Source organism: Rhinoraja longicauda, chromosome 10, assembly GCF_053455715.1.
Source record: "Rhinoraja longicauda isolate Sanriku21f chromosome 10, sRhiLon1.1, whole genome shotgun sequence".
Lineage (NCBI taxonomy): Eukaryota > Metazoa > Chordata > Chondrichthyes > Rajiformes > Arhynchobatidae > Rhinoraja > Rhinoraja longicauda.
In genome coordinates, this window is record NC_135962.1 from 60,017,567 (window position 1) to 60,044,436 (window position 26,870).

At 49.1% G+C, this 26,870-nt stretch overlaps 1 protein-coding gene across 1 annotated transcript in view; it reads right to left on the reverse strand.

Annotated features, from left to right (window-relative positions):
* Positions 1–218: 218 nt before the first annotated feature.
* The window catches only part of jag2b (jagged canonical Notch ligand 2b), a 228,052-nt gene continuing 201,400 nt past the window's right edge, over positions 219–26,870 (reverse strand). Inside the window, exons 20-26 of the mRNA XM_078406964.1 lie at positions 21,639–21,724; positions 17,357–17,470; positions 14,162–14,277; positions 7,268–7,516; positions 5,899–6,030; positions 4,483–4,645; positions 219–1,679 (exon numbers count right to left, since the gene is read on the reverse strand). Coding sequence (XP_078263090.1) covers positions 1,231–1,679; positions 4,483–4,645; positions 5,899–6,030; positions 7,268–7,516; positions 14,162–14,277; positions 17,357–17,470; positions 21,639–21,724 — 1,309 coding nt within the window. The 3' untranslated portion in view covers positions 219–1,230. The remainder of the gene's footprint in view (positions 1,680–4,482; positions 4,646–5,898; positions 6,031–7,267; positions 7,517–14,161; positions 14,278–17,356; positions 17,471–21,638; positions 21,725–26,870) is intronic.

Genomic DNA, 26,870 nt, shown 5'->3' on the forward strand with positions numbered 1-26,870 from the left:
TGTTTGCAGGGAAACTTTGCTCTCTTGCAGCCTGATGTCTCCTCTCCCTGCAAGGCTCGGAAGCCAAGCTTCCTACCGCTCTAAGCCCAGAGTCGGCGATGATGGTTCCAGAGCAGAGAACTCCACATCTGATCACATCACAGGTCCCCTTCCCCCTCCTCCCCTCTCTCCCCCTCTCTCTCTCTCTCTCTCTCTCTCTCTCTCTCTCTCTCTCTCTCATCCTTTCTACACAAAAACCCCTCTCCTCCCTCTCCCCAAAGCGATGGCAAACCGGACGGAATCTTGCCAGGATCAATGGGGCAGCGAATTCTGATGGCAACAAGCCCGCCAAGTACGTGTGTGTGTGAGTGAGCGTGTGAATGCGTGTGTGAGTGAGTGAGGGTGTACGCGCGTGTGCATGGGCGTCCGTGTGTGTGTGTGTGTGCGAGACCGGGGGGGGGGGGGGGGGGGGGGGGGGGGGGGTAAGTGTTTGCACGATCCTACGACCCCTTCCCCTGTCAATGGGGCTGAAGAGGTCCCGAGGAGAATGGGCCCCCAGCGAGACCGGGCCCCCAGTGAGACCGGGCCCCCAGCGAGGCCGGGCCCACAGCGAGGCCGGGCCCCCAGCGAGACCGGGCCCCCAGCGAGACCGGGCCCCCAGCGAGGCCGGGCGGGCGGGCGGGAGGGTCAGTGAGCGATCCCTGGTTTGCGGTTCCTGGGAGCGCCCCAGCCCAGAGGTGACAATACACAAAAGAATACACTACGATGCAACCAGCCGAGAGCCCTTATGTAAACAGCAGGCTGCTCCAAAGCACCGCGCGCGAGAGAGAAAGAGAGAGAGAGAGAGAGAAAGAGGGGGCGCTTATAGGAATAGAAAAAATCAAGCTGGATTCCTCGTCCATTTGCGGTGCAGTGCCCAGGGTCCCATCCCTCCCATCTCCCCCCAGTGAACCTCCACGAGAGATTAACTACGAAGATAGCAACTGGCAAAGAGGCCTTGACACCTGACAAATAATTTATACAAGATTTGAGGAGACACTGGTAAATAAATGCTCTCTAAACACACCAAAAAGAAAGAGACACTGGGCTTGAAGGCCACTGCTTTCAGTCTCAATGAGAAGTGTATCTCAATTTCCCCCCTTTCCCTTTGTACTTTTCTCTCTTTCTTTCTCTCTCTCCCTCTCTTTTTTTGTTTTTTTTAAGAAAAAAACCCTGTAGGCAGGAAGCAGCCCCTCCCCTCCCCTTCTTCACTCACACAGAGAGCTCCTTACCTCCTTCATGGTTTGCTGCATTCACATTTTTCACACAGCGGTTGTCTCTCTTCCCTGTCCGGTGTGGCTGCTTGGCTGGGGAACACTGCGATGACTTAAGGTCGCCTTTAGCAGGCATGAATGTGATTGTACATCTCTGTGAGGGGAACTTGTCCTCCTCACTGTCCTCGCCCAGCGCCAGAGTCCGGCCGGCGGCGGCGGTGGGCATCAGGTTCTTGCACTCGTACTGAATGTCCCTGCGGCCGTGCGCGTTCTCAATGGGGTTCCTGATGGGCTTGAGGGGCTCCCACTGATTGTTCACCGTGTCCTCCATGGGCGGGCGGCTCCTCTCACGCTCTTTACGCCTCTTCCTCGTCCACCACACGCAGATGATGATGCAGATCAACCAGACCATGCCGAAGGAAACGCTCAGCACCGGCACCAGGTACCCTGCACAGGTGGCCAACACACAACAGCTACGCTAGTAACTCAGCCCCACAACATCACACGTAAACGCACACGTGACCGATGCTTCTTGTTTTACGTCGGTTTTTGTGATTGTGTGTTTTATTGCTTTCTCTTTTATTGCCTCTCATTGTTGACTGTGGATAACGTAATTTCGTCCAAAAACATGTTTTTGGATGCCAATAAAGGTACTTTATACATATATATCATATATATTGTAACAGCATGCCACAACCTGAGAGACAGTGAATTATCAACATGTACACATACACTCATACATAAATTGACACTAAGGAAATTAATATTGACCTACTAAACGTGCTACCTTGCTGTACTGTTTACAACTGCAAGAACGAGTAGCAATCAATAAAAGGCTATAAATGTATTGCGTGAATATATATATATATGTACAGGGGCATATCGACCCATGCATTGTACACTTGCTTTTATATTCATGCATTTTAAATATGTATGTTATGTTCTATACTTTGGCAATATAATGATGTATCTTATTATGCCAATAAAGTATTTTAAATTGAAATTGAATTGAAAATTGAATTATTATTTATATATTATTTATATTATTATTATATACAGAGTCTCTTACCCAGAGTCGGGGAATCGAGGACCAGAGGACACAGGTTCAAGGTGAAGGGGAAAAGATTTAATAGGAATCCGAGGGGTAGCTTTTTCACACAGAGGGGGGTGGGTGTGTGGAACAAGCTGCCAGAGGAGGTAGTTGAGGCAGAGTCTAGCCCAACATTTAAAAAAACAGTTAGACAGGTACATGGATAGGATGGGTTTGGAGGGATATGGACCAAACGCAGGCAGGTGGGATGTGTAGCTGGGACATTGTTGGCCGGTGTGGGCAAGTCGGGTCGAAGGGCCTGTTTTCACACTGTATCACTCTATGACAGGCAGCATCCCCAGAGAGAAGGAATCGGTGATGATTTGGGTCGAGAACCTTCTTCAGAACAACTATGTGGATAGGAAAGGTTTTGTTTTGTTTTGCTTAGTTCGGTTCATGATTGTCACGTGCACCGAGGTACAGTGAAAAGCTTTTGTTGGTGCGCGCTATCCAGTCAGCGGAAAGACTATACATGATTTCCTCTGAACCCTCCCTGTCCATATACCCAACCAGATGTCTTAAAAGTTGCTATTGTGTTTGCATAGTTTCCACTGACGGCTCATTCAGATACAGACTACCATCTGAGTGAAAAAAAGTTGCCCCTGAGTTCCCTCTTAAATCTCTCCCCTCCCACCTTAAGCCTGTGCACTCTAGAAACATAGAAAATAGGTGCAGGAGGAGGCCATTTGGCCCTTCAGCCAGCACCGCCATTCATTGTGATTATGGCTGATCATCCACAATCAGTAACCCGTGCCTGCCTTCTCCCCATATCCCTTGATTCCACTCGCCCCTAGAGCTCTATCTAACTCTCTTTTAAATTCATCCAGTGAATTGGCCTCCACTGCCTTCTGTGAATTCCACAAATTCACAACTCTCTGGGTGAATTTTCTTTCTCACCTCAGTTTGAAATGGCCTCCCCTTTATTCTTAGACTGTGGCCCCTGGTTCTGGACTCCCCCAACATTGGAAACATTTTTCCTGCATCTAACTTGTCCAGTCCTTTTTATAATTTTATACGTTTCTATAAGATTCCCTCTCATCCTTCTAAATTCCAGTGAATACAAGCCCAGTCTTTCCAATCTTTCTTCATACGATAGTACCACCATCCCGGGGATTAACGCTGCACTGCCTCAATAGCAAGGAAGTGGGGATAAATGGGTCCCTTTCGGAATGGCAGGCAGTGACCAGTGGGGTACCGCAAGGTTCGGTGCTGGGACCCCAGCTATTCACGATATACATTAATGACTTAGACGAAGGGATTAAAAGTACCATTAGCAAATTTGCAGATGATACCAAGTTGGGGGGTAGTGTGAATTGTGAGGAAGATGCAATAAGGCTGCAGGGTGACTTGGACAGGTTGTGTGAGTGGGCGGATACATGGCAGATGCAGTTTAATGTAGATAAGTGTGAGGTTATTCACTTTGGAAGTAAGAATAGAAAGGCAGATTATTATCTGAATGGTGTCAAGTTAGGAGGAGGGGGAGTTCAACGAGATCTGGGTGTCCTAGTGCATCAGTCAATGAAAGGAAGCATGCAGGTTCAGCAGGCAGTGAAGAAAGCCAATGGAATGTTGGCCTTCGTAACAAGAGGAGTTGAGTATAGGAGCAAAGAGGTCCTTCTACAGTTGTACCGGGCCCTGGTGAGACCGCACCTGGAGTACTGTGTGCAGTTTTGGTCTCCAAATTTGAGGAAGGATATTCTTGCTATGGAGGGCGTGCAGCGTAGGTTCACTAGGTTAATTCCCGGAATGGCGGGACTGTCGTATGTTGAAAGGCTGGAGCGATTGGGCTTGTATACACTGGAATTTAGAAGGATGAGGGGGGATCTTATTGAAACATATAAGATAATTAGGGGATTGGACACATTAGAGGCAGATAACATGTTCCCAATGTTGGGGGAGTCCAGAACAAGGGGCCACTAATCTCCTATGTGGGACCTTCTCAAAGACTCAATGGGCACGCAACAAAAAACTTTACATTGTACCACGGTACACCTGATAATAATAAGCTTAACTGCGTGTTGTACTGAGTTTGAGCGGATTGCATTCATGTATCATATTATCTGATCTGAACACAGCTTTTCACTGTACCTCGGTGCACGTGAAGATAATAAAAGTAACCCTCAGCTCGGACAAAGCAGTGAAAGGGTGAGTTGGCGTTACCTGGCTGGGAGAGAGGAACATACGCCGTCTCTATCTTCACCTCGACGACAGCCAGCATCACGGTGCTGTTATTCCGCTTGGAGATGCTGTCCACCATCTTAGTCACAGCCTCCCGAATCAGCGCCCCGTCCTGTCCCTGGGGCCCCGCCTGCTCAGCAAACGACTGGAGAGACGAGAACAGAATAACATTGATAAGAACATAAAAACTGCAGGTGCTGGTTCAAATCGAAGGTAGACTCAAAATGCCGGAGTAACTCAGCGGGTCAGGCAGCATCTCTGGAGAGAAGGAATGGGCGACGTTTCGGGTCGAGATCCTTCTTCAGACTGATGTCGAGGGACCGCCTCAAAACATCACCCATTCCTTCTCTCCCGAGATGCTGCCTGAGCCGCTGAGTTACTCCAGCATTTTGTGTCTACCTTTCATAAGAACACAACTGGCTGCCAAGCAACATGCCTCATATCATATCATATCATATATATACAGCCGGAAACAGGCCTTTTCGGCCCACCAAGTCCGTGCCGACCAGCGATCCCCGCACATTAACACTATCCTACACCCACTAGGGACAATTTTTACATTTACCCAGCCAATTAACCTACATACCTGTACGTCTTTGGAGTGTGGGAGGAAACCGAAGATCTCGGAGAAAACCCACGCAGGTGACGGGGAGAACGTACAAACTCCTTACAGTGCAGCACCCGTAGTCAGGATCGAACCTGAGTCTCCGGCGCTGCATTCGCTGTAAAGCAGCAACTCTACCGCTGCGCCACCGTGCCGCCCATCACTCCCCTCCCCTCCCCTCCCTCCCTCCCTCCCTCCCACCCCAGAGAAATGGTCCAAATGTTCTCACAAAAGGTTGGGCAGGCTAGGACTTTATTCCTTGGGAGCGCAGGAGGTGATCTTATAGAGGTGTTTAAAATCTTGAGAGGAATAGATAGGGTGAATGCACAGAGTCCTTTGCCCAGAGTCGAGGAATCAAGAACCACAGGAAACCACAATGTCCATGCCAAAGTTAAACTAATCTCCTCTGTCTGCAGGTAATTTTAGTTTAGAGACCTGGGTTCCATCCCGACTACGGGCGCCGTCTGTACGGAGTTTGTACGTTCTCCCCGTGACCTGCGTGGGTTTTCTCTGAGATCTTCGGTTTCCTCCCACACTCCAAAGACGTGCAGGTTTGTAGGTTAATTGGCTTGGTAAATGTAAAAAATTGTCCCTGGTGTGTGTAGTAGGATAGTGTTAGTGTGCGGGGATCGCTGGTCGGCGTGGACCCGGTGGGCCGAAGGGCCTGTTTCCGCGCTGTGTCTGTAAACTACACTAAACTAAACTAAAGGGCCTGTTTCCGCGCTGTACCTCTAAACTAAACAAAACATACATCTGTGTGATTAAGCACAGGGCCACTCCGGCGCGTTACCTACCACGGCCACTTCCACCGCATCGTCGCTGGTGTTGGTGAGGTCGCACAACACAAACAGGGGCCGCTCGGCGGCCAGGCCACGCAGCACCGTGAGGTACCTCAGCTCCGAGCAGATGTACTCCACCGTGATGCCCTGTGGGGGAGGACAGGAGAGGTAACCGATTAGTGCAGGTGCCAAGGGTTACGGGGAGAGGGGCTGAGAGAGAGAGAGATTTCAAGATCAATTTATTGTCACAGTGAAATGTGAGTTACCATACAGCCATACTAAGTGAAAAGCAACAAGACACACAGCCATCGATATACTAAAACTCTCGTTCGTTTGATGGTTTGTTCCTGAACTACAGCCAAAACGGTACATGATAGCGCGACAATTGTAGGCCCACCTTACTCACCGTCGTCCCTTTGGTGCTAATGGAAGAAGTTTCTTTGAAATCGGTGTTATATTTTTTAAGTTATTCACATTTTAAAGTTTAAATCTATCTCCTAGGGAGGGAGGGAGGGAGGGGGAGGGACAAGGGGGGAGGGAAGGAGGGGGGGCAAAGGAGGGGGGAGGGATCAGGGGGGAGGGGAGGAGGGAGGGCGAAGGAGGGGGGAGGGAGAGGGGATGGGGGTAGAGAGGTGGGGGGGAAGAGTGGAGGAGAGGGTGCTGCACCAATGCAGGAGAGATTTGGGCCCAGACTACACTTGGTCTAGTATAAAATAATATTTAACATGAACACCCACCACAGCGGATTCCACATTCCACACTGTGATGGAAGGCAATAAAGTTCAACGATGGAACCTTCTGGAAAGTCAGAGGCATTTTGAACAAGCTTACTCCAGACAGGTTTGACAATCTCTGCCTTCAGCTCCTCAATGTGGGTGTCGACTCAAAACTGGTCCAAAAAGGGATCATTTTACTGATAGTAGACAACTATAGATAGATCAACCATGATTGAATAGCAGAGTAGACTTGATGGGCCGAATGGCCTCGTTCTGCTCCTGCAACCTATGAAGTGGAGGAGCACCTTCTCAGCAAAGTTAACGTCCAAAAAGCAACACAAAGTGTTTAGTTTATTGTCACCCGTACCGAATTGCCAATGTTTTTGATAGGCAGATAGTTGGAACAAAGGGCAGATTTTTAAAAAAGTGCGTAACAAAAGGATTGAAAAGATGCAAATTGTGAAACCAGAGGAGGTTTAGTTTCAGTTTAGTTTATTGTCAGGTGTGAAGTCAGGCACAGGTAGGTGTCCGACCCTATGGAGAGGACAGTCACACTCGCTGCAAGTGACCGTCGATGATGAGGAGGAAGGGTTGAACACAGGACTGAAGGCAGGCGGCACTGTCGGGCCAACCGAACCCAACCCAACCCTGATCCCCCCCACCCTTACCTTTGGCACCTTCTCCTTGTTGAAGAGGAGGGTGATCTTGGCGCAGTTGTGGTCCATCTGCCGGCTGTCTGGCTGGCATTTGGCGTGGACGGGCAGAGTGTTGGAGGGGTTACACACCCCCCAGTCGTTGCACGGAGGGGAGAAGCACTTCATCCAGGGGCTGACCCGGCACACCTGCCCCTCGGGGCAAAGGAAGTTCTCATGGCCCGGCAGCTCGTGCAACAGGCAGGACTTCTGACCGCACCAGACCTGGAGAAGCAACAACCAGTAGCGGTGTAGTTTAGAGTTACAGCACGGAAACACCGAGCCCACGCCGCCTAGCGGTCACCCCGTACACCAGCTCCATCTCGCACACCCGTTCACACCAGTTCTGCATTTACCCCACTTTCTCATTCACTCAATAGACAATAGGTGCAGGAGGAGGCCATTCGGCCCTTCGAGCCAGCACCGCCATTCAATGTGATCATGGCTGATCATTCTCAATCAGTACCCCGTTCCTGCCTTCTCCCAATACCCCGACTCCGCTATCCTTAAGAGCTCTATCTAGCTCTCTCTTGAATGCATTCAGAGAATTGGCCTCCACTGCCTTCTGAGGCAGAGAATTCCACTCCCCACAGGGCGGCACGGTGGCGCAGCGGTAGAGTTGCCGCCTTACAGCGAATGCAGTGCCGGAGACCCGGGTTCCATCCCCACTACGGGCGCCGTCTGTACGGAGTTTGTACGTTCTCCCCGTGACCTGCGTGGGTTTTCTCCGAGATCTTCGGTTTCCTCCCACACTCCAAAGATGTACAGGTTTGTAGGTTAATTGGCTGGGTAAATGTAAAAATTGTCCCTAGTGTGTTTAGGATAGTGTTAGTGTGCGGGGATCGCTGGTCGGCACGGACCCGGTGGGCCGAAGGGCCTGTTTCCGCGCTCTCTCCAGAGATGCTGCCTGACCTGCTGAGTTACTCCAGCATTTTGTGTCTACCTTCGATTGAGACCAGCATCTGCAGTTATTTTCCTACCCACCCATCACTCGCCAGTCTTTGTCCCGCCCCCACCTCTCTTCCAGCTTTCTTTCTCTCTCCTCCCCCCACCCAACTACAATCAGTCTGAAGAAGGGTCCCGACCCAAAATGTCACCTATCCGTGTTCTCCAGAGATGCTGCCTGACCCGCTGAGTTACTCCAGCACTCTCTCTCTCTCTCTCTCCCCGACTCTGATTCTGCTAGGATTGAGCGGTGTGGACAGTGTACTAAATGTTTTAAGTCACTTTATTGGTGCCTCCTAGTTTTGTATTGGAAACATGGAACTATTCTCTCGCAACCAGAGAGCAGTCCTGAACTAGTATTTACGTCGAAAGTAGACACACAATGATGGAATAATTCAGCGGGTCAGGCAGCATCTCTCGAGAGAAGGAACAGGTGATGTTTAAGATGTCTCGACCTGAAACGTCACCCATTCCTTCTCTCCCGAGATGCTGCCTGACCCGCTGAGTTACTCCAGCATTTTGTGTCTACCTTCGATGTAAACCAGCATCTGCAGTTTTTTTCCTACACCTGGTATTTACCTCATTGGGGACCCATGGTCTATCTTTGATCGGACCTTACTGCCTTTACTTGCACTAAACGTTATTCCCTTATCATGTATCTGTACACTGTGAATGGCTGGATTGTAATCATGTCTTTCCGCTGGGTGGATTGCACGCAACAAAAGCTGTTCACTGTACATTGGGCATGCCACAATAAACTAAACTGAACCATATCGTGTGCTGAATTGATGAGTTTATCTTACATCTCCCCACTTCTTTGTAACTTTGCTTGTGTTCCCTCCTATTTTCCACCTTTACATTAGTTTATTTTAGAGCTAGACCGGGGAAACAGGTCCTTCAGCCCACCGAGTCCGTGCCGATCCACAATCAACCCGTACACTAGCATTTTATACGATACGATAGAACTTTATTTATCCCAGGAGGGAAATTGATCTGCCAACGGTCATAAAAGCACAAAAATACATGAAACTAAAGTGACGAGTGGAAAGGATTATGGGTGTGCAAAGATTGGGGGGGGGGGGGGGAGAGAGAGAGTCAGACCCAGTCTACCCCACGACAGAAGGGGGAGGGGTTGTACAGTTTGATAGCCACAGGGAAGAAGGATCTCCTGAGGCGTTCTGTGCTGCATCTTGGTGGGACCAGTCTGTTGCTGAAGATGCTCCTCAGGTTGACCAGTGTATCACGGAGGGAGGGGGTGAGCTGTATTGTCCAGGATGCTCCACAGTTTGAGGACCATCCTCTCCTCCAAGACCCACCTCCCGTGAATCCAATTTAACATTTTAGGGACAATTTATAATTTTATAGAAACCAATTAAACCTGCACGTCTTTGGAGTGTGGGAGGAAACCAGAGCACCCGGAGAAACCCCACGCAGTCACAGGGAGAACATACAAACTCCGTACAGACAGACAATAGACAATAGGTGCAGGAGGCCATTCGGCCCTTCGAGCCAGCACCGCCATTCAATGTGATCATGGCTGATCATTCTCAATCAGTACCCCGTTCCTGCCTTCTCCCCATACCCCTTGACTCCGCTATCCTTAAGAGCTCTATCTAGCTCTCTCTTGAATGCATTCAGAGAATTGGCCTCCACTGCCTTCTGAGGCAGAGAATTTGTTCAACCCCTTAATAATCTTATATGTTTCGATAAGATCCCCTCTCATCCTTCTAAATTCCAGTGTATACATGCCTAGTCGCTCCAGTCTTTCAACATACGACAGTCCCGCCATTCCGGGAATTAACCTAGTAAACCTACGCTGCACGCCCTCAATAGCAAGAAATATCCTTCCTCAAATTTGGAGACCAAAACTGCACACAGTACTCCAGGTGCGGTCTCACTAGGGCCCTGTACAACTGCAGAAGGACCTCTTTGCTCCTATACTCAACTCCTCTTGTTATGAAGGCCAACATTCCATTGGCTTTCTTCACTGCCTGCTGTACCTGCATGCTTCCTTTCAGTGACTGATGCACTAGGATCCGGATCTCGTTGTACGTCCCCTTTTCCTAACTTGACACCATTCAGATAATACTCTGCCTTCCTATTCTTACCACTAAAGTGGATAACCTCACACTTATCCACATTAAACTGCATCTGCCATGCATCCGCCCACTCACACGCCCTGTCCAAGTCACCTTGCAACCTCATAGCATCTTCCTCACAGTTCACACTGCCACCCAGCTTTGTATCATCTGCAAATTTGCTAATGGTACTTTTAATCCCTTCATCCAAGTCATTAATGTACATTGTAAATAGCTGCGGTCCCAGCACCGAGCCTTGCGGTACCCCACTAGTTACTGCCTGCCATTCTGAAAGGGACCCATTTATCCCGTAGCACCCGTAGTCAGGGTTGAACCCGTGTCTCTGGCGCTGTGAGGCAGCAACTCTACCGCTGCACCACCGTGACCCCCTGTATTGTCAGCTCAGTGAAGGAGCCGCTTAGTTACTGAACACGAATCCAGGCGATCAGAGATTTGAAATGTTGCTTTAGAAAGGGACAATATTGGGCAGAACAAAGTCACCATTTAGAAAATTACAGAGCTGTAATCGCGTTATCAGATCGCTCTGACACAGAGAGATTAAGCTCAGGCTAGTCCTGCCAAAACATGCCTCTGCTTTCACAGGTTTGTTTACCAGCTGGGGGAGACAAGGGAGGAGAGGGGAAGAAAAGTACACACACACACACACAATGAAGACAGGCTAATTCCTTCCACTGCTTCGATCACCTGGAAACAGCAAATCACTGTGGCGCAGTGCCAGGAACAAATGAGGGAGTGGATGAGAAAGTGGGACAACACAGTACGGGTGGCAATGGCTGATTGATGGTCGGAGTGGTCGTGGTGCTCCCAAGGGACTGTTTCCAAGCTGGATCTCTAAACTAAACTAATACCAACATTATCCATGCAGGAGTCTTAACCTACCTGATCTCCCGGTGGCTCAGCACCTCAACTCCCCCTCCCATTCCCAATCTGACCTTTCTGTCCTGGGCCTCCTCCATTGTCAGAGTGAGGCCCAGCGCAAATTGGAGGAACAGCACCTCATATTTTGCTTGGGTAGTTTGCACGCCAGCGGTATGAACATTGACTTCTCTAACTACAGATAGTCCCTGCTTTCCCTCTCTATCCCCTCCCCCTTCCCAGTTCTCCCACCAGTCTTCCTGTCTCCGGCTACATCCTATCTTTGTCCCGTCCCCTCCCCTGACATCAGTCTGAAGAAGGGTCTCGACCCGAAACGTCACCCATTCCTTCTCTCCAGAGACACTGCCTGAGCCGCTGAGTTACTGCAGTATTTTGTGTCCACCTTATCTATATAGGAGGTAGACACAAAATGCTGGGGTAACTCAGAGGGACAGGCAGCATCTCTGGAGAGAAGGAATGGGTGACGTTTCGGGTCGAGAACCTCCTTTCATCTGAGCAGCATCTTTAACACACACGGAGGCACTGCACAGAGACATTAGTGAAGACATTTTGACAGTCTGAAGAAAGGACCCAACCCGGAAAGTCACCTATCCATGTTCACCAGAAATGCTGCCCGGCAAACTGAGTTACTCCAGTACTTTGAGTCTTCTTCTATAAACTAGCACCTGCAGTTCCTTGTTTCTACTAGTGGTGAGTATGGGGAAGGGGAGAGAAGAATCAATGAGCTTATGCAATGAAGGCAAGCAGACCCTTCCCCCATAAGCACCCTAACACCGTACAGTAAGCTTGCCTTCATCGGTCGGGGCATTGAGTACAAGAGTCAGGAAGTCATGATGCAGCTTTGTCCCGCCCCCTCCCCTGACATCAGTCTGAAGAAGGGTCTCGACCTGAAACGTCACCCATTCCTTCTCTCCTGAGATGCTGCCTGACCCGCTTACTCTGGCATTTTGTGCCTACCTTCGATTTAAACCAGCATCTGCAGTTTTTTTCCTACACATGATGCAGCTTTACAGGACTTTGGTTCGGCTGCATTTGGAACATTGTGTGCTGTTCTGGTCACCCCGTTACAGGAAGGACAGAGGCTTTGGAAGGGGTACAAAGGAGGTTTACCAGAATGATGCCTGGATCAGGGGGTATTAGCCACAGGGAGAGGTTGGACAGACTTGGATTGTTTTCTCTTGAATGTCGGAGGTTGTGGGGAGGGCTAGTAGAAGTATATCAATTTATGGGCGGCGCGGTGGCGCAGCGGTAGAGTTGCTGCCTTACAGCGAATGCAGCGCCGGAGACCCGGGTTCCATCCCGACTACGGTGGTGGGTGCCTGGAACACGCTGCCAGGGATGGTGGTGAACGCAGATATGATAGTGGCATTTAACAGACTTTTGGATTGGCACATGGACATGCAGGGAATAGAGGGGTATGGCTTGTGTTCGGGTGGATGAGTGTTGGTTTTGGCATCATGTTCAGCACAGACATCGTGGGCCGAAGGGCCTGTTCTTAGCGTCATAGATTGATACATTGTGGAAACAAGCCCTTCATAGAGTCATAGATTGATACATTGTGGAAACAGGCCCTTCGGCCCAACTCGCCCACACCGACCAACAATGTCCCAGCTACCCTAGTCCCACCTGCCTGCGCTTGGTCCATATCCCTCCAAACCCGTCCTATTCATGTTCCTGTCCAACTGTTTCTTAAACGATGGGATAGTCCCAGCCTCAACTACCTCCTCTGGCAGCTTGTTCCATACACCCACCACCCTCTGTGTGAAAAAGTTACCCCTCAGATTCCTATTAAATCTTTTCCCCTTCACCTTGAACCTATGTCCTTTGGTCCTCGATTCCCCTACTCTGGGTAAAAGACTCTGTGCATCTACCCAATCTATTCCTCTCATGATTTTGTACACCTCTATAAGATCTCCCCTCATCCTCCTGCGCTCCATGGAATAGAGACCCAGCCTACTCAACCTCTCCCTATAGCTCACACCCTCTAGTCCTGGCAACATCCTCGTAAATCTTCTCTGAACCATTTCAAGCTTGACAATATATTTCCGATAACATGGTGCCCAGAACTGAACACAATATTCTAAATGTGGTCTCACCAAGGTCTTATACAACTGCTACATGACCTCCCAACTTCTATACTCAATTATTTTATTTAGAGATACAGCGCAGAAACAGGCCCTTCGGCCCACCGGGTCCGCGCCGCCCAGCGATCCCCGCACATTAACACTATCCTACACCCACTAGGGACAATTTTTACATTTGCCCAGCCAATTAACCTACATACCTGTATGTGATTGGAGTGTGGGAGGAAACCGAAGATCTCGGAGAAAACCCACGCAGGTCACGGGGAGAACGTACAAACTCCATACAGATGGCGCCCGTAGTCAGGATCGAACCTGAGTCTCCGGCGCTGTATTCGCTGTAAGGCAGCAACTCTACCGCTGCGCCACCGTGCCGCATAACTCATGACCTCCCAACTTCTACATTCTTGTGCTGTACTGTTCTATCTTCTGACGATGGATCTTGTGCTCGTCTGCATACAACTCCAGGCCCAAGGTTTGATGAAGTCCCATTAACAGCCAGGGGTTTCTATTGACCAACTTAAAGGGCGGCACAGTGGCGCAGCAGGTAGAGCTGCTGCCTCACAGTGCCAGAGAGAGCTGGATAGAGCTCTTAAGGATAGCGGAGTGAGGGGGTATGGGGAGAAGGCAGGAACGGGGTACTGATTGAGAGTGATCAGCCATGATCGCATTGAATGGCGGTGCTGGCTCGAAGGGCTGAATGGCCTACTCCTGCACCTATTGTCTATTGTCTATTGTTTTGATCCTGACCTCGGATGCTCTGTGTGCAGAGTTTGCACGTTCTCCCCGTGACCGTGAAGGTGGCCTCCCACATACACTGTGTCCCATTCCACCAAACTGTACGACTGGAAGCGGCAGGTGTGCCTTACCTTTGTACAGTTGATGTTGCCGTTCAAACACTGGCAGGTGTTGCACTCCTGATCCCATCGAAGGCCGTGAGGGTGGAACTGCCCCGACGTGAAACACGACTTGCCAAATCCAATAACTGCGGAGAAACACATCAAAGGATCAGAGCCTCACCGAGAAAATAACACCGATCATACTGTAGGGGAAAAAACTGCAGACGCTGGTTTAAATCGAAGGTAGACAGACACAAAATGCTGGAGTAACTCAGCGGGCCAGGCAGCATCTCTGGAGAGAAGGAATGGGCGACGTTTCGGGTCGGGACCCTGACTTCAAGCAGTCATTGCATGCAAAGGATATGCAACAAAACACTAAACATGACTACTTCCATTTACATGACATTGCTGTGTCCCAAACATTATGGTGCCCTGAAATGCTGTCATTTCTACATGGTGAAACCAAAATGTATAAAAATGGCCTTTATTAAAATCTGACAATGTGCACTTTAACCACGTGATTTTTTTCTTCAATCTGAAGAAGGGTCTCGACCCAAAACATCACCCATTCCTTCTCTCCCGAGATGCTGCCTGACCCGCTGAGTTACTCCAGCTTTTTGTGTATACGTGCAAGTTGCATTTGGTGCAACACCTCACACTTGACCTCACAAAACTCCATTTGCATTTCTCCGCTCATATCTGCAACTGATCATATCTGCTGTATCTATTCACAAAATGCTGCAGTCTGAAGAAGGGTCTCGACCCGAAACGTCATCCATTCCTTCTCTCCTGAGATGCTGCCTGCCCCGCTGAGTTACTCCAGCATTTTGTGAATAAATACCTTTGATTTGTACCAGCATCTGCAGTTATTTTCCTACAATATCTGCTGTATCGTCTATGCTTAATGTTTGAATGTTTTATGCTTTATTCTTAATTGTTTACTGCATGTTCGTGTTGTTACTTGCGAGCGGAGCACCAAGGCACACTCATTGTATGTATACATACTTGGCCAATAAACTTATTCAATTCAATTCAATTCAACCTCCCTCACTTTCACGGATCCACCCAATACTTCAATGGTGTCTTTATTGGCACACGTATCAAAATACCGTGAAACGTCTGTTCTACACAAGGGGTGGCACGGTGGCGCAGCGGTAGAGTTGCTGCCTTACAGCGCCAGAGACCCGGGTTCCATCCTGACTACGGGTGATGTCCGCATGGAGTTTGTACGTTCTCCCGGTGATGTGCGTGGGTTTTCTCCACATGCTCCGGTTTCCTCCCACATTCCAAAGACGTACAGGTTATTTGTAGGTTATTTAACTTTGGTAAAATTATAAATTGTCCCCAGTGTGCAGGATAGTGCTATTGTACGGTGTGATCGCTGGTCGGCACGGTTCGGGAAGGCCTGATTCCGCGTTGTATCTCTAAACTAAACTAAGCCTACACACTATGTTGGAAAAAAACTGCAGATGCTGGTTTAAATCGATGGTAGACACAAAATGCTGCAGTAACTCAGTAGGTCAGGCAGCACTTCGAGAGAGAAGGAATGGACGACATTTCAGAATGAAGAAGGGTCTCGACCCTAAACGTCACCCATTCCCTTCTGTCCCAAGATGCTGCCTGACCCGCTGAGTTACTCCAGCACTTTGTGAAATAAAAACCTTTGGGTCTCGACACGAAACGTCACCCATTCCTTCTCTCCTGAGATGCTGCCTTACCTGCTGAGTTACTCCAGCACTTTGTGAAATAAAAACCTTTGGGTCTCGACCCGAAACGTCACCCATTCCTTCTCTCCTGAGATGCTGCCTGACCTGCTGAGTTACTCCAGCATTTTGTGAAATAATGTACACTGTGGACTGTAATCAGGAATAGTCTTTGTGCTAACTGGATAGCACGCAACAACAACAAAAAAAGCTTTTCACTATACCTCGCTACACGTGACAATAAACTAAACTGGACTATCACTAATTATCGCTCACTTTGAGCATATGGAAGACACCAAAAGACAACTTGATGAGCCTGTGGGTAGATTCAATGAGACGGAACAATGGGAGAACCTTGTTCTCAGACAAGGCACAGCTCCCCCATCCCTCCTTTAGTTCCCTTGCCCGGCAGTTGCTGGGAGACAGACGTGTAAGTAAGGAGCACCTTCCTGCTGCTCTCAAGCAAGTCGCCACTTGTTAGAAAATAAAGCAAGGTCACAGATGGAGCCCGTAGGCCGGTCAGCAGCCCTCGAGTGTTCTCACATCAGAAAAGGAATTGTTTAGGTTTATTATTGCCACGTGTACAGAGGTACAGTGAAAAGCGTCTGTTTGCATGCTATCCAAACAGATTGGGCGGCACGGCGGTAGATTTGCTGCCTCACGGCGCCAGAGACCCGGGTTCCATCCTGACCTCGGGTGTTGTCTGTACAGAGTTTAGACTTTGGAGATGCACAGGCCCATTAGCCAACCGAGTCCGCACAAACCACAGCACACAGAGGAAAGAATAAAGTTCCTTATTAAGAACTTCATCAAGAATAAAGGGGAGGCCATTTAGAACTGAATCGAGAAAAAACCTTTTCACACAGAGAGTTGTGAATTTGTGGAATTCTCTGCCACAGAGGGCAGTGGAGGCCGATTCACTGGATGAATTTAAAAGTGAGTTAGATAGAGCTCTAGGGGCTAGTATTTTATCGAAACGTATAAGATTATTAAGGGGTTGGACACTTTAGAGACAGGAAACATGTTCCCAATGTTGGGGGAGTCCAGAACAAGGGGCCACAGTTTAAGAATAAGGGGTAGGCCATTTAGAACTGAGATGAGGAAAAACTTTTTCAGTCAGAGAGTTGTGAATCTGTGGAATTCTCTGCCTCAGAAGGCAGTGGAGGCCAATTTTCTGAATGCATTCAAGAGAGAGCTGGATAGAGCTCTTAAGGATAGCGGAGTCAGGGGGTATGGGGAGAAGGCAGGAACGGGGTACTGATTGTGGACGATCAGCCATGATCACAATGAATGGCGGTGCAGGCTCGAAGGGCTGAATGGCCTCCTCCTGCACCTATTTTCTATGTTTCTATGAAACCCACTTGGTCACAGAGAGAACACGCAAATGCTAGAGAGTCAGCACCCGTGGTGAGGATGGAACCCGGGACTCTGGCGCTGTGAGGCAGCGACTCTACCAACTGCGCCACCGTGCCGCCCCTTAGTTTATGTCACGCCAGCTTTTGGCGAAGAAAAGATCAGGTACCTTCTTGGCATCTGTGACCTGCTCTTCCTGCAGGACAGATGCACCTGTAACCGTTTATCTCATCGACACAAGTAGCTCCATAAACACAAGGCGATGACTGGCATTCATCGATGTCTTGGGGGGAGAGAGAGAGAGAGAGAGAATAAAAAGCGCACGTTAACAAAGGAACGAAGGACACTAAAAATGCTTATGAGGCCACGTTTCCTGCCCTGCCTAATTACAGACGGCAGCGCAGCCTCTGAAACCTTGTCATTAGTTCCACAGTGAACAATCGGCCTGGATCGATTGAGAGGCAGCTCTTTGAGAGGCAGCTCTTTGAGTGGCTCTTTATTTCCCCAGCAGCTGTGCTTGCAGCTCCTGTCAATGAACTGCCAGCGTCTGCTGCAAACAGGCGGGAGCCAACCTCTCGTCCCCTCACCCCCGATACGTCCGCAGCCTGCTTAGGTCAACAGGCTCTCTGTCGCTGAAGCACCCTTAACGTCAGTACGGGCACGCTGCTGATGGACAGCCAGGGAAAGAAGGCGAGGGCAAAAAGACACAGAGTGCTGGAGTAACACAGCGGGTCAGGCAGCATCTGTGGAGGGTGTGGATAGGTGACGTTTCACAGAGTGCTGGAGTAACTCAGCGGGTCAGGCAGCATCTGTGGAGAACACGGATAGGTGACGTTTCACAGAGTGCTGGAGTAACTCAGCGGATCAGGCAGCATCTGTGGAGGGCGTGGATAGGCGACGTTTTCAGTCGGGACCCGTCTTCAGACTGATTGTGCCTGTATCCACCTATCACTTACCAGGCCTTGTCCTGCCCCCACCGCCCTCGCAGTTTTCTTCCCCCCCCCCCCCCCTCCTCCCCTAAACTACAATCATTCTGAAGAAGGGTCCCAACCCAAAATGTAACCTATCCATGTTCTCCAAAAATGCTGCCTGAGTTACTCCAGCACTTTTTTTTGGTAAACGAGCATTTGCAATTCCTTGTGTCTCCATCTTTGGTCAATAGTTTAGTGTAGAGATACAACATGGAAACAGGCCCCTTCGGCCCGCTGAGTCCACGCTGCCCATCGATCACCCGTTCACGCTAGCTCTGTGTTATCCCACTTTCTCAACCGCTCCCTACAAACTAGCGGCAACAATTTACAGAGGCCCAATTAACCTGCAAAACCACACGTCTTTGGGACGTGAGAGGAAACCGGAGCACCCAGAAAAAACCCATGCGGTCAGAGAGAACGTGTAAACTCCACACACACACACACACACAGACAGCACCCTAAGTCAGGATTGAACCTAGGTCTTTGTGCCGTCAGGCAGCAGCTCGACCTGCTAAGCCAACCTTTGGGACCCAAGCCCTGAAATAATTCTGTGTAGGAAACAAAACTGCAGATGCTGGTTTAAATCGAAGGTATACACAAAATGCTGGAGTAACACAGCGGGTCAGGCAGCATCTCTGGAGAGAAGGAATGGGTGACGTTTCGGGTCTCGACCTGAAACGTCACCCATTCCTTCTCTCCAGAGATGCTGCCTGACCCGCTGTGTTACTCCAGCATTTTGTGTCTACCCCTGAAATAATTCCCTCTGCAAACTTCTGTTTTACTCTAGACTCTGCTTCAAACCACTCGTTGATTAATCCATCTCAAAAGCTCCTTACGAGGCTCTATGACAGATTTTGTCTGTCTGATAACACTCTCTGAAGCGCCTTACGGGATTTTATTTTGTTTAATATTAACGTGGCGCCAAGCACTCGACTGGACGCCAGCCAGTCTGGGCAGGAGCCTGGACGACCCTCAGCGCTGGACCACTGCTCAGCTGCCTTGGAGGCAAAAGGTTGTGCCCTTGAGACCGGCTGACAGAGACATAGAAACACAGGAAGTAGGTTGTTTTTTTTAGAGATACAGGGCAGAAACTGGCCCTTTCGGCCCACCGGGTCCGCGCCGACCATCGATCCCCGCACATTAACACTATCCTACACCCACTTGGGACAATTTTTACATTAGCCAAGCCAATTAACCTACAAACCTGCACGTCTTTGGAGTGTGCGAGGAAGCCGAAGATCTCGGAGAAAACCCACGCAAGTCATGGGGAGAACGTACAAACTCCGTACAGACAGCACCCGTAGTTGGGATGGAACCCGGGTCTCCGGCGCTGCATTCGCTGTAAGGCAGCAACTCTACCGCTGCGCCACCGTGACCGCCCTGTAGGAGGAGGTCATTCAGCCCTTCGAGCCAACACCGCCCTCTCATCCCCTCTCATCCTTCTAAATTACAGTGAATACAAGCCCAGTCGACCCATTCTTTCATCAAGTGTCAGTCCTACCATCCCAGGAATTAACCTGGTGAACCTACACCGCACTTCCTCAATAGCAAGAATAGCAATAGCGAGGGTCAGGCAGCATCTGTGGAGTACATATATATATATGTGTGTGTGTGTGTGTGTCTGTATATATATATATGTGTGTGTGTGTGTGTGTGTATATATGTGTGTATATATGTGTATATGTATAAGTATGTATATATGTGTATGGAGATATATATATGTGTGTATATATATATATATGTGTGTGTGTGTGTGTATGTGTATATATATATATATATGTGTGTCTATTTATATGTATGTATACATGTGTATGGAGATATATATATGTGTGTGTATGTATATATGTGTATATATATATATGTGTGTGTGTGTGTGTGTGTATGTATATATATATGTGTGTGTGTGTGTATATGTGGGTGTCAAGTCAAGTCAAGTCAATTTTATTTGTATAGCACATTTAAAAACAACCCACGTTGACCAAAGTGCTGTACATCTGATTAGGTACTAAGGAAAAAAATGAAACATACAGTAGCACGCAAACAGTTCACAGCGCCTCCTCAATGAGCCTCAAACGCTAGGGAGTAGAAATAGGTTTTGAGCCTGGACTTAAAGGAGTCGATGGAGGGGGCAGTTCTGATGGGGAGTGTGTATATATACACACTGAACTTTTTTCTCTCTGGTTTATCATATTGTTCACAGTGCACTATGTTTACATATTCTGTTGTGCTGCTGCAAGTAAGGATTTCATTGTTCTATCTGGGACACACGACAATAAAACTCTCGACTCTTGCACTCTGTATCTTTGCTCTACCTATTGTACTTGAGTTTGGCTTGATTATATTTATGTATGGCAATATCTGATCTATTTGGATAGGTTGCCAAATAAGGTTTGTCACTGTACCTCAGTAATAAACATAAACCTTAACATTTTGGGTGGCGCAGCGATAGAGTTGCTGCCTCACAGCGTCAGAGACCCGGGTTCAGTCCTGACAACGGGTGCTGTGCCCACGTGGGTTTTGTCCAGGTGCTCAGTTTTTCTCTCACATCCCAAAGATGTCGAGGTTTGAAGGTTAATTGGCCCCTTGTATGCAGGATACATAGTATGTAGGAGCTGCCTACGCAGACTCCTTCACGTCAGGAGGCAGGACAAAATTCCCGACACAGAGGTCTTGGAACGGGCCGGAATCCCCAGCGTCCACACCCTCCTACGGAAAGCCCAAGCCAGATGGGCAGGCCATGTCGTCAGAATGCCCGAGAGTCGACTGCCAAAACAGCTTCTGTTTGGAGAACTGTGTCAGGGCAAGCGCTCAGTAGGAGGACAGAAGAAACGGTTTAAGGACTGCCTCAAAGTGTCCCAAACAAAGACTTGGACATCAACCTCAGCACTTGGGAGTCTCTTGCACTGAACCGTCCAACCTGGCGTAGCAAGCTCACCACAGGAGCCCGTGCAGCAGAGAACAGACGCACTGCAGAGGGCCAGAGGAAACGCACCGCGCGCAAGGCCCGGGCTACCTCCACTTCCACTGCAGCACCCATCCACTTGTGTCCTACGTGTGGGCGTGCCTTCCGGGCCCGGATTGGCCTCATCAGTCACTTCCGGACCCATAGTCACCAATCCTCCAACTGAAAGTGATGGTCATCTTCCAACCCGAAGGACGGACAACAACAGTATGTAGGATAGAACTATCATAGGGGAGTCGGCGTGGACTCGGTGGGCCGATGGGCCTGTTTCCACACTGTGTCTCCAAACTAAAGTAAACTGAAGCTGAGGACTGTGAGCGGGGAGAGGGTGATGGCTGCAGTTCTCCCAGAGATAGCTGTCGTCTCCGTGAGTAATTTAGCCAGCTGCTGTTGCATTCTGCGAGGTTACAACTGGCCTTCACGTCCCAACAGAGAGTGGTAGAGAACAAAAGGGGGGCGCGGGGGTCAGCGATGGCGTGACCCCGTGAACTCCGCTGTCCGGCACATCAGGTACTTACTGATTCGGCAGTCGGGCCCGGCAAAGCCTGGAGCGCATTCACACCGAAACCAATTCACACCGTCGACACAGATGCCCCCATTGTAGCTGCGAAGACAAAAGCACAAACAACCCCCATCACCTCTCGTCCTTCCGACAGACAGGAGCGATCCCCCCCCCCTGCCACTGTCAACGCAACACAGCCGAGGGGCAAAGACACGTGAAGAAAAGCAACAAAACTTCTGCCTCTGCCTGGCCCGCCATTCAAATGCAAATCCCCATTGTGGTCGAGGAGGATGTTTTGAGCTTTCGTTTGACAATGGGAGAATGGCAGGGTCGGGGAACCATGCCATTCCATTGTCAGGCCAGTTCCATTATTACCCCCTGTCCTCTGCTGCCCAGCACAGGCTGGGTGAGTACAGCTTGTGTCCGTCCGCGACCCCTGCCCCCCCCACTCTCCCCCCGCCTCTGGGCCAGGGGCATCTGCTGCCACACAAGGGCCAGATCAAGGGATTTGCACTAAATCTGTTGGAAAGCCGATTAAAGAGCAGAGATTTAATTTTAAATGAGATTACAACAGTCCCCCACCCTTTCATCCATTGTGGCAGGACCTGTACGACACAGGCTTCTTATTCTGCCCGGTGTCGGGAATGTTTTTTAAATGGAAAGAATGCAGGGGAGGGGGGGGGGGGTGAAAGCTTGCAATAAACGGCCCCAAATCAAAACTGTAAAGTCACGTTACTTCCGAGTACATATTTTGGGAGATGGGGCAGCACATTGGTGCAGCTGTTGCCTCACTGTTTAGTTTAGTTTAGTTGAGTTTATTGTCACGTGTACCGAGGTACAGGAAAAAGCTTTTGTTGCGTGCTAACCTGCCAGCGGAAAGACAACACATGATTACAATCGAGCCGTCCACAGTGTACAGATACAAGGTAAAGGGAATAACATGAATAAAGTTTAGTGCAAGATAAAGCCAGTAAAGTCCGCTCAAAGACTATCATAGGGTCACCAATGAGGCAGATAGTAGTTCAGCACTGCTCTCTTGTTGTGGTAGGATGGTTCAGTTGCCTGATAACAGCCGGGAAGAAACTGTCCCTGAATCTGGAGGTGTGCGTTTTCACACTTCTGTGCCTTTTGCCCGATGGGAGAGGGGAGAAGAGGGAGTGGTCAGGGTGTGACTGGTCCTTGATTATACTGCTGGCCTTGCCGAGGCAGCGTGAGGTGTAGATGGAGTCAGTGGAAGGGAGGTTGGTTTGTGTGATGGTCTGGGCTGCGTCCACAGTTCTCTGCAGCTCTGCGTCTCACAATTCACTGCGCCAGAAACCCGGCTAAACCGTCCTCTCAACACCTGGAGTGTGTGCGGTCCTGACCTTTCATCTACCACACTGGTAGGGTTGCCAACTTTCTCACTCCCAAATAAGGAACAAAAGGCGACGTCACCACCCCACGTGACCTCACCCAGCCAGCGGCCATGTGCTCCCACTCCACCAATGGCGGCCGCCCGGGCCGGGAGGCGGGTTGCTACGCAACCTCCACTAGGCAGCGCCCGGGCCTCCGGGCCTACAATGTCCGGGCCTACAGCGGCCCCCGGGCCTACAGTGTCCGGGCCTACATCGCTCCCCCGGGCCTAATATGGGACAAGGGCAGTCCCGTACGGGACAAACCAATTTAGCCCAATAGACAGGATGTCCCGGCTAATACGGGACAGTTGGCAACTCTACACACTGGAGACCTGAACCATTTTTTATCTGACTTTATCTTGCACTCCTAGCTGTACCCTTTATCTGTACATGTGAACGACTTGATTGCAATCATGTATCGTCTTTTCTTTGACCGGAGAGCACACAAACAATAGCTTTTCACTGTACCTCGGTATACATTACAATAATAATCTAAACTAAACTCAGCTTCAATGCTGACCTTGGGCATGGTCTGGGAGTGGAGTTTGCCAATTCTCTCTGTGACCGCGCGGGTTTCCTCCGGGTGCTCCGGTTTCCACCCACATCCCAAAGACCTGCTGGTTTGTAGGTTAATTGGCCTTCGGTAAATTGTGTATCGGCAGTGGATGAGAAAGTGGGATAACGATCTGCACGTCCTTCCAAAGCGGTCGGAAATGCAGGCAGTCACAGAACACCACAAAACAGCACCCGGGGATAGGATTGAATCCAGATCATTGGTTGTGAGGCTCCATTCACACGGCTGCTTTCTCCACCCCCCTCCCCAAAGTGACATTTAGTTGGACATGTTTTGAAGGAGTAAAACTTTCATTGTTTTCTTTGGCGAGGCTGAGCAGAGACCTGATGGAAGTTTATAAAATGATGGGAGTAACAGATAGGGTAGACAGTCATAACCTTTTCCCCCAGACCAGAAATGGCAAAGACTAGAGCTATACGATGAGGGGGGGGGGGGGGGGGGGGGGGGGGAGGAAAGAGTTTAAAGGAGATGTGCAGTGCAAGTTTTTTATACCAGATAAGGTAGTGGAGTTTAAGAGGCTCATGGACATGCAGGGAATGGAGGGGTATGGATTATGTGCCGGTAGAACAGATTAGTTTAACGGCTTCATGTTTGGCACGGACATTGTGGGCCGAAGTGCCTGTTCCTGTGCTGTACTTAGGGTTGCCAACTGTCCCGTATTAGCCGGGACATCCCGTATTTTGGGCTAAATTGGTTTGTCCCGTACGGGACCGCCCTTGTCCCGTATTAGGCCCGGACGGCACTGTAGGCCCGGACGCTGTAGACCTGGAGGCTGTAGGTCCAGACAGTGTAGGCCCGGCCAGGCGCTGCCTAACGGAGGTTGCCTAGCAACCCACTTCCCAGCACGGGTGGCCGCCATTGGTGGAGCGGGAGCACGTGGCCGCTGGCTGGGTGAGGTCACGTGGGGCGCGGGGCGGTGACGTCACCTTGTCCCGTATTTGGGAGTGAGATAGTTGGCACCCCTAGCTGTCCTCTTCTATGTTCTATGATAGTGGTGTTTGAGAAGCTTTTAGATAGGTACCTGGATATGCAGGGAATGGAGGGATATGGATTATGTGCAGGTAGAGGAGATATGGATTATGGGCAGGTAGAGGAGATTAGTTTAACTTGACATCATGTTTGGCAATGTGGGCCGAAGGGCCTGTTCCTGCAATGTACTGTTCAATATTCTAAATAAGAAAAAAACTGCTTCCAGGAAAATCAAATGAAGCTAATCAGTTAAAGAATAAAAGGAAAGGTTAGATTTTGTTTCTTAAGAATGCAGCAATTGTGTTCTGGCTCAATAGGAACGTTTGAAGGGAATTGGACAAAAACCAAAGAAATAAGATCTGTTTGGCTGGGAGTGAGGGAACAAAGGACTCAGGGGAAAGCTAATGCAAAGAGCTGGCACTGGGACAATGGGCTGAATGGCCACATTCTGTACTGCAGGGCTGGGTTTATCACATGTCCTGCCAGGTGCCTCTTCACCCTCGGCACCACAGGATCAAGGCTAGCGGGGTATTGGCGCTGTTAGAAATACCACTGAAGGTAGACGAGTTGGGCGGTACGCAGCGGTAGAGTTGCTGCCTTACAGCGCCAGAGAACTGGGTTTGATCCTGTTGCAGGAACTGGTGCAGGGAGCAGGGTTTCAAGTTTCTGGATCATTGGGACCTCTTCTGGGGGAAGTATGACCTGTACAAAAAGGACGGGTTGCATCTGAACCCGAGGGGAACCAATATCCTGGCGGGGAGATTTGCTAAAATAACTGCGGAGACTTTAAACTAGTACGGTTGGGGGGAGGGACTCAAACACAGATAGCTAATAGGCAGTGTGTGAGGCAGGAGGCAGAAAAGGGAAACACTCAGACCCAATATGTAGGAGAGAAAGAAGGGAAAAGAAATAAACTGAGAATAAGAAATGATGGGTCCCTTAAATGTGTATATTTTAATGCTAGGAGCATTGTAAGAAAGGTGGATGAGCTTAGAGCCTGGATTGACATCTGGAAGTATGATGTTGTGGCAATCAGTGAAACATGGTTGCAGGAGGGTTGCGATTGGCAATTAAATATTCCAGGATTTCATTGTTTCAGATGTGATAGAATCGGAGGGGCAAGAGGTGGGGGTGTTGCATTGCTTGTCAGGGAGGATATCACAGCAGTGCTTTGGCAGGACAGACTAGAAGGCTCGATTAAGGAGGCTGTTTGGGTGGAACTCAGAAATGAGAAAGGTTTAGCAACACTTATAGGGGTGTATTATAGACCGCCAAATAGGGAACGAGAATTGGAAGAGCAAATATGTAAGGAGATAGCAGATATTAGTAGTAAGCACAGAGTGGTGATTGTGGGTGATTTCAATTTTCCGTATATAGACTGGGAATCACATTCTGTTAAAGGGCTGGATGGTTTGGAGTTTGTAAAATGTGTGCAGGATAGTTTTTTGCAGCAATACGTAGAGGTGCCTACCAGAGAAGGGGCAGTGTTGGACCTCCTGTTAGGAAATGAGATGGGTCAGGTGACGGAGGTATGTGTTGAGGAGCACTTTGGGTCTAGTGATCATAATGCCATTAGTTTCAATATCATTATGGAGAAGGTCAAATCTGGACCAAGGGTTGAGATTTTGGATTGGAGAAAGGCTAATTTTGAGGAGATGAGAAAGGATTTAAAAGGAGTGAAATGGAAATTGTTGTTTTATGAAAAGGATATAATAGAGAAATGGAGGATATTTAAAGGTGAAATTTTGAGAGTACAGAGTCTTTATGTCCCTGTTCGGTGGAAAGGAAAGAATAATAATTTGAAAGAGCCGTGGTTTTCCAGGGAAATTGGACACTTGGTTCGGAAAAAGAGGGAGATATACAATAAATATAAGCGGCAGGGAGTAAATGAGGTTCTTGAGGAATATAAAGAATGTAAAAGGAATCTTAAAAAGGAAATTAGAAAAGCGAAAAAAAGATATGAGGCTGCTTTGGCAAGTAATGTAAAAGTAAACCCCAAGGGGTTCTACAGATATGTCAATAGCAAAAGGATAGTGAGGGATAAAATTGGTCCATTAGAGAGTCAGAGTGGACAGCTATGTGCTGAGCCGGAAGAAATGGGGGAGATATTAAACAATTTCTTTTCTTCGGTATTTACCGAGGAGAAGGATATTGAATTATGTGAGGTAAGCGAAACAAGTAGAGTAGTGATGGAAATTAGGAGGATTAAAGAAGAGGAGGTACGGACACTTTTGAAGAATATAAAAGTGGATAAGTCTCCAGGTCCTGATAGGATATTCCCTAGGACATTGAGGGAAGTTAGTGCAGAAAT